At 34.7% G+C, this 8,699-nt stretch overlaps 1 protein-coding gene across 1 annotated transcript; it reads right to left on the bottom strand.

Moving 5' to 3' along the window:
* Positions 1-3,545: 3,545 nt before the first annotated feature.
* On the bottom strand, positions 3,546-8,158 carry tmco1 (transmembrane and coiled-coil domains 1). The gene is made up of 7 exons (XM_059340610.1): positions 7,960-8,158; positions 5,980-6,057; positions 5,822-5,881; positions 5,686-5,732; positions 5,375-5,442; positions 4,397-4,541; positions 3,546-4,039 (listed from the first exon to the last, which is right to left on the bottom strand). The coding sequence occupies exons 1-7, from the start codon at positions 8,027-8,029 to the stop codon at positions 3,941-3,943; spliced, it is 567 nt and encodes a 188-aa protein (XP_059196593.1). The 5' UTR covers positions 8,030-8,158; the 3' UTR covers positions 3,546-3,940.
* Between the last annotated feature and the right edge of the window lie 541 nt (positions 8,159-8,699).

Genomic DNA, 8,699 nt, shown 5'->3' with positions numbered 1-8,699 from the left:
CCCTAATGGGGGGGGGGGGGGGGGGGGGGGGGATACATACAGGTAGTTAGAATATCGTTTAACCCCTCTACTAAATAGATAGATAGATAGATAGATAGATAGATAGATAGATAGATAGATAGATAGATAGATAGATAGATAGATAGATAGATAGATAGATAGATAGATAGATAGATAGATATACTTTATTTATCCCAAGCTGGGAAATTACAGTGTAGCAGCAGCATTACACACAGAGACAATAACAACACAATTAAGTAAAAATAACAACCTAGGCATACTTCAAGCAATAAAATACAAAAATACAATAAAATATAAAGTGTCTAAGAAGGAGTAGAATAGAATTTCAGTGCAGAATAAATATGAACATACAGTATAAAAATGTTGGTGCTATGAAACAAATAAGGTGCAATGAACAGTGTGCATAAAAACACATAAAGTGCATAGACAGTATGTAATGAACCAGGTTATTATTTGTTATTGTACAGTGTGATGGCATGTGGCAGGAAAGATTTTTTGTATCTGTCCCTATGACAGCGGAGCTGGAGCAGCCTGTGAGAGAAGGTGCTCCACTGTCTTTCTACTGTGTGATGGAGAGGGTGCTGATCATTGTCCATGATGGCCAGCAGTTTGTTTACTGTTCTCCTCTCCACCACAGTCTCAAAAGTCTCCAGCCTGAGACCGAGTACAGAGCCAGCCTTCTTGACAATCTTATCAAGTCTGTTGGTGTCGCTGGCTCTGATGCTGCTGCCCCAACACACAGCAGCAAAGAAAATGGCGCTGGCAACAACAGACTGGTAAAAGATCTCCAACATCTTGCTGCACACATTGAAGGATCTCAGCTTCCTCAGGAAATAGAGTCTGCTCATCCCCTTCTTGTACACAGCCTCCGTGTTAGATTTCCAGTCCAGTCTGTTGCCGATCACCACGCCAAGGTATTTATAGTCCTCCACCTCCTCCACCACCTCCCCCCTGATCAGAAGTGGCTGTGGAAGCATCTTCTTCCTCCTGAAGTCAACCACCATCTCTCTGGTCTTGGTGACGTTCAGCTTCAGGTGATTCTGTTCGGACCAAATCCATAGACTGTATAAAAATAATGGACATAGTCACCGTGACGTCACCCATTGGTTTGTGGCCCGTTAGAAGGATCAAGTTCAGCGTTACACTCGTCGCCATCAGGCGGCAACCTCCGTGTCTGAGCATGGAGGCCAACCAGGAAGTGCCTTAAGCTGCATTCTACTGAAAATTCCAGCAGGGGGCGCTAAGTTTGGCTGCAAAAAAAAATCTGTCGATTCATTTCAATGCAAAATGAGAAAACTTCATCACTTGATTTATTACCTCAGAAATTTTTTTTAGGACAACACTATGGTCTCAATCGCTAGTAAAAAAAATTCTTTAAGACAATTTCATGTCAATAGTTCTAATAATGGCCCCATTTAGAAGAAAATAGAAGATAAAGAATCGTATGATTTGGGGCGTGGCTACCTTTGATTGACAGGTCACTAACAAGGCAAGCCGTCATCAGGAGAGAAGCAGAACAATGCGTATCCACGGCAACGTGTCAATAAAGTTATATATAACGTCATATAGATAGAAAAAAAGCACGCTTACCAGTTTGATCTCATAACTTTGAACCTTTCACTGTATTTTTACTTAATGACAGTTTATTTGAATGTTTTGTTCATTAAATGTCTTGTTCAGTGTTTGGTTGGACTAACAGACACTCCAAGGAGTCGCTGCTCAGTTTTCTGAGGTCAGTAACGAACATTTTGTTTTTGTTTTTTGCTAGCCAAAACTAACATCCCAGTTAATGCTCCAGTTAATGCTAACATGAATTAGCGGCGACTTCACTCAGTCTGGTTGAGGTGTAGAGAGGACTGTATTTGTATCTACGATACTCAAAATACTCAAAACTTACTATTATTCCAATAATTTACTATGAAGTAACATGAGTTTTACACCACAAAATAATTTTTAAGGAAAAAAAGGGAATAATGCTGTTTGCAAAAGCATTTTGACGCCTTTAAATCATTGCAAACCTCAGCTCATATTGGGAACCCAAATGCATCTGATCCATGGAACAAAAACCCCACTTACATCTGTTTTTTGCAGCAATCATTCCACTGGACAATCGACTTTGGCTCCCGCAAAAAAAAGAGGGTTTGTAAAGCATAAAATCTAGAATTATTGCAATGTGGTAGAGCACATAAGGGGCATGAATACCTTAAATCAGGGGTCTCAAACTCAAATTACCCGAGGGCTGCTAAAGGCAGTAGGCAGACCAAAAAAAAGACACAAAATTGCAATAAACAAAAAAAGACACATAATGACAGAAAAAAAACTAAATTACTTAAAAAAGACACAAAATGACCAAAAAATACACAGAATTACCAAAAAAGACACATATTTAAAAAAAGACACAAAACGACCAAAAAAGACACAAAATGACAGAAATTAACTAAATTACTTATAAAAGACACAAAATGACCAAAAAGACACAAAATTAGTTAAAAAGACACAAAATTAGTTAAAAAAAAAAAAATTTAAACAGACAAAATGACAAAAAAATTACTTCAAAAGACACAAAATGACCAAAAAAGACAAAATGACCAAAAAGACACAAAATAACAGAAAAAAACAAAATTACTTAAAAAAGAAACAAAATGACTAAAAAAACCCACAAAATTATTAAAAAAAGACACAAAATTATTAAAAAAGACACAAAATGAATTAAAAAAGTAATTAAAAAGGGACCTTCCACACACAACACGGTAAAGTGCCATTCATATAAAGCTCACATTAAACTTTCATATCAAGGTGGGGGCCACAAAATATCGTCACAAGGGCCACAATTGGCCGGCGGGCCGCGAGTTTAAGACCCCTGCCTTAGATACATGCAGTATAAGCAGTCACAGTGTGGCTGAATACACTGAACATATACAGTATACAGAACACATAGCTATGCATGTATGTCAGCAATTGCTGCTGCTATATTTCCAATGTCACAGAAACCACAGATATGCAACGTCCACCCAACCCCCACCTGTCATCATATCACCCAGGATGAGGGGTCTGGGAATCCTATAAGGGTCAGCAGTCTTATGTGCATTAATCCTGCTCAGTGCAGAACAGGCATCACTGGGAGAGGGTGTGTCCAGCTCTAACCACAGTCTTTAAAAAGACACAAAATGACCAAAAAAAAAGACACAAAATGACAGAAAAAAACCCTAAATTACTTAAAAAAGAAACAAAATGACCAAAAAGACACAGAATTACCCCAAAAATATTTTTAAAAAATACACAAAATTACTAAAAGAGACACAAAATTATTTAAAGACACAGAATTACCAAAAAAAGACACAAAATTATTAAAAAAAGACACAAAATTATTGAAAAAAAGACACAAAATTATTTTTAAAAAAGACCCTCTGCTGATTGCTCCGGTCAACATTTGACAAGCAGCTGCACAGAGGGAATTCAGCTGTGCAAGGTGGGAGGAAAAAGCATCTAGAATATATAAACCAATTCATTAAAAATAACACTACTAAAGAGTAATCATAAAACTTTATTAATATGTTAGAAATAAGGATACAGAACCTGACATACAATAATACTGATGAATGGATCAGATTTTTTGTGCCAATTAATCATTAAAATCTCAAAACAATGTATGGCAAATGCTGAATACAAGGTAGACATTCGTATCCTTTGGTAATTAACGTAATTAAGAGCTAATTTTATTCCTCTAATTTCTAAATGAGACAACCTTTAAGTTAAATAAACAAAACATGAATGAGAAATATAATAGAAAGGTAGTGATACTGTAGCTGCAACAGATAATGCCTATGCTCTTGCACTGCAGACCCTGTTGTATCTGTGCTCTGATGTGGGAGCCCTGACTGCACAGTGCAGGAACAGCACTGTTGAACCCGTCTGATGATTAAGAAAACTTGGCTGCTTGGGGAGGAGGTCCCAAGAAGCCTCCAGCCTGTTTTGTTGCAGCTCTGGAGGGTGCAAGACCGAGCATCTTCTGAATGTTCTGGAGAAAAAGACACAAGCAAAAAAAAAAACACAAAAAAGTTTATTTTCTGGGCCAAGTGAAGTGTTAAATGTTGCATGAGTACTTCAACATTGTTGTCAAGTCAAGTCAAGTCAAAGTTTATTTATAAAGCACATTTAAAAACAACCTCAGTTGACCAAAGTGCTGTACAGTTATTAAAATACAATAAAAAATCATCAATAGTAATAAATAAAAACAATGAAAATAATAATCTCTGTCCATTTCTGTGGTTTAACAGCCCAATACAGCCTGTAACATCCATAATTGTCCAGTGACATACAGTAAAAGGCATCAACCCCACCCTGGGTTTAGAGCTGCTGCAGGTGTGGAAGTTACCTGTCTGATGGACATGGTGCAGAGGATGTAGAGGAAGATAAAGGAGCAGTCGGTGTAATCCTCGCCTAGCAGGTTGCGATGCGACAGTCCCTGGATGTAGGAGAGCGGCACGAACGGCAGTTTGGCCACTACTCTTCCATCAAAGCTGGACAAAACAAAAGAGACAGTGGTGGCAGCATGTTTAAAGTAGAGGAATAGACACGTTTGGTACAAATATACAACATGTACTTTTGTCAAGTGACAAACACAGACTTAAAGTCATCACAATTTGAAGTTTTTGTCTTTTTTCAATTGTTTCTACCAATGAGGAGATGAAGATATAGGCTAAAATATGTGCCACCAGAAACTGAATTTGAATAATTTTATATTTAAATTTGAATTGCTTAACTTGAATTATTGCATAAAAAAACTGAATTTAAATCACATAATTTGAATTTGTATTGTTCAATTTGAATAATTGCATTGAAAAACTGAATCTGAATTGTAATTTGAAATTGAATTTATTAGTTTGGAACTGAACAATTCGAATTCAATTTTCTGCAACGAACATCCGGGTAGTTGAGGCAGAGCAATCGAGCGCAGATGCACAGAGCGCCTCTTCGGCCAATCAGCACCTCCGTTTTCTGCGCTTGATCGCTCTGCCTCAACTACCAGGATGTTTGTTACAGAAAATTGAAAGTGAATTTTGCGAACTGAATTTGAATTGTGAGAACTGAATGTTCAGTTCCAAACTAATCAATTTAATTTCAAATTACAATTCAGATTCAGTTTTTCAATGCAATTATTCAAATTGAACAATACAAATTCAAATTATGTGATTCAAATTCAGTTTTGTAATGCAATTATTCAAGTTAAGCAATTCAAATTCAAATATAAATTATTCAAATTCAGATTCTGGTGGCACATATTTCAGCCCATATATATTCCAACCCCATATGAAGATGTTGCATCAACCCACTGTTAATGCAAATCACTTACATGGAGTTGAACATGCCCATCAGAGCTGTGAAGCAGAAGCCAATGGCGAACATGGACTTCATTCGCACCTACAAACAAAAACACAAAACATAAAAAGTGGAAATTTGAAATGATATTACCTATGACACATTGAAGCATCACAGTATTTTTTCAATACAGATGACGCAAGTACAAGTAAGCCTATTAATATTGTCATCCAATATTTATTCCACACAGCATGTGGGATATAATCTCATTTCATGTAACAATATATTGAGGGATTTAGCTCTAAGCTTCAGTGTTACTTATTTATTAAACAAACTGTCTCTCACCATGGACAAGTCTCTGTTGTTGTTCTTCAGTTTCTCCTCTTGTCTTTCTGTAATACATCCAGAAGCATTCTTCAATGTTTGCTTAAACACAATTATATTATTACTTAGCCTTTTCTTGTTGTTGCAAGGTTCTTACCAATTTTCTTCTTCTGTTGACGTCCTGCAGATTCTGTGATAGTTTCCTTTTTCTTCTCAACTAATATCAAACAAGCAGAATGGATTTAACAGTCTACAGATAAATAAAAAAATCATGGCAGAAGTTACAGTTGTGAGAGGTTCACATAAGTCACTTACGTTTTTTGCTTTGTTTTTCCACTTCAGCCTTTAGCCTCTTGTACTTTTCAGTGCGATACACTAAAACCCAGGTAATCCCTGAGGAGAAGATCGGAACAGATTTGTTGATAGAATAATACATTATTATTATTACTATTATATATTGTCAGATGTTTACAGTATCTGATGTTTTATCTATTGTATCAGACAACAGTCTGTCTGATATATTTTATCAATAAGCATTTTTTTCAGAATTTTGTATCATCATGTATACTGATAGCACAACATACAATTCCATACACCGTCATTGAGAATTGTAGAAATATTGCACATTCCCCCTGCAACATTAACACCTTGTAGCTGTGCGGAGCAGTAAATGTAAGGAGGTATAGTTTGTCTAGGATTTTCCTTCATTAACTCTACTGTTATGTTGTTTCTCAGGAACAGCAATAATGTCCATGGATCAATTTGAGCCGGGGTATGTTTAATTATCCAAAATTGCCCGAAACTAAAAAATCCCCCTAAAAATTGATTATAATTCATTAATAACTCCATTACTAACAATTTCAATCGATATTTAGTGCAATGGTGTTCTTTACCTCTCACATATCATGGTTCAATGAGGACAATTCACTCTTTTTTTACATAAAGAAATGCATGTCAAAACTTTTTTTATGTACATTGGAAAGGCCAACATATAAAATACAATGGTTTTACATGACATTTATTTATTTTTTTAATTTAATTTTACTTTTTTTTCAAATGGGTCAATTTGAACAGCAACATAACAGGAGGGTTAAATAGTTTATTTATTTTTAACTTGGTATAACGACAAAACTTCAAGAACTGCTTTAACATGAACAATTTTTTTCCATTTTAATTTCTATTCTCCTTAATTAACTTGGGTCAAATACGGAGGACACGTTTCCAGTGTGGAGGAAAATTTAAACTTACATTTTTAAAAAAAGTGCAATGGTCCATATCCAACTGCTGACTATATGCATTGTATATAATGTCCCGATTTTTTATTTTATTTTAATTTTGTTTGAATTGTAAATACTTTTTAAAATTCTACTTGTTTAAACTGTAAACTGTTGATACTTTCTAGTTACAAATATATTTTTACTGTTGATTGTGTTCATTTGCTAATACGTAGGGCTGGGCTATATATCGATATAAAATAAATAATAAATAAATAATAAAATATAAAATAATAATAATATAAATGTGATATGGAATTAGACCATATTGCATATATCAATATAGTTTTTTTCTTTCCTTGAATATATATATATATATATATATATATATATATATATAATTCTTGCTAGGGTTTGTCATATTTTATTTTGTAATGTTATTTGTTTCTCATATAAATTTTTTTTTTTTCAGACAAAGATTGGCCGATTTTTTTTCATAGGCTATTTTTATTTAAGATATTTTCTTATTTAGATGTGCACTTTATGGAGCTTTGATTTTAAAAAAGGTACTGCTGTTGTTATACAGAATTTATGGCCACTCAAATAAACGGTTTCAATAAAACTACTTATGACATGTCATATTTGGCTTTGACTTTGACTGAACATTTGCTCTCACCATATCGCCCAGTCCTACTGATACCTTTCTTATATTTCTAGTTTATACTGTTCTTTACTATTTATTGTTATTTTGCTTTGCTGCTTGTTATCCACTTTGCTGCTGTAACTCAAAGGAAATCTTAATCTCAATCTTATTGTGAAATTCTGACCGGAAACTGTATTTCTTGCGCTGTCTGGTTTAGCGTTAGCTTTAGCTTAGTTAGCTTAATTCACAGGCTAACTAGTCGACTTCTGGTCCTTTAAAAGCACCAAAAGTAATCCATATTTATCAGTGTTGACAACTTTATTAATATTTCCCCAGCATGTCATTCACAATGGTATAAAACTGAACATACCAGTGTATTTCTTTGCCGATAGTAAATGTGTTTAACTGCTGAACGTGAAGCTGTCAGATGTGACTTACCTTCTGCTAACAGCGCTGTACAAACAGAGATGAACACGATCAGAATCGTGTCTGCAAACATGGTGCTCATGGTGGAAGCTTTCCGTTTAATGTCCCAGTTATCCGACCTCAGGAAGAAATAGTGGATTTGTTATTGGAGATTACACCATGAGCACATTACAGATCCATAGAGCGGTGTCAGCACTACGAGGTCAAACATGTACTTCCGGTTCGAAGGAAATGGGGGGAGGAGGCTGCATAGATATCTATGGGGAGGAGGCTGTCTGTAGAAAACTATGGAGTCATAAATAAAATGTGGAAATATAAAAACAAAAACACAGAATATATATAAAAGATTATAAGCATTTTCCTTAAATGTCACATTTATTTGATGATTAATTTCTGTATATCTTTCAATATACCTTTTATGCAGGTTTGCTAAAATATTAAACATTACAGAGAAATTTGACTTTATATTAAACATTGAAGAGAAATTTTACTTTAAATTAGTCTCTCTCTCTCTCTATATATATATATGTATGCATTTTTTTCACAGAGAAATTTGACTATAAGTGCTCTATATATTAATTTTATTTGCTTATTCTTTTAATTATTGCGATTTTGCCTTTGATGCTGCACTTTAAATTATTTATTTTAAATCCAAGCTGAATAAAACTCAAATGGCCATTTGTGTTTCTCCTCACCAAAAATTAAGTTTGGAGTGTTAAGATACATGATTATGATACCAGTGGACTTTTTGT

Source organism: Centropristis striata, chromosome 9 (assembly GCF_030273125.1).
Source record: "Centropristis striata isolate RG_2023a ecotype Rhode Island chromosome 9, C.striata_1.0, whole genome shotgun sequence".
Lineage (NCBI taxonomy): Eukaryota > Metazoa > Chordata > Actinopteri > Perciformes > Serranidae > Centropristis > Centropristis striata.
This window is presented reverse-complemented; position numbering and strand designations above follow the sequence as displayed.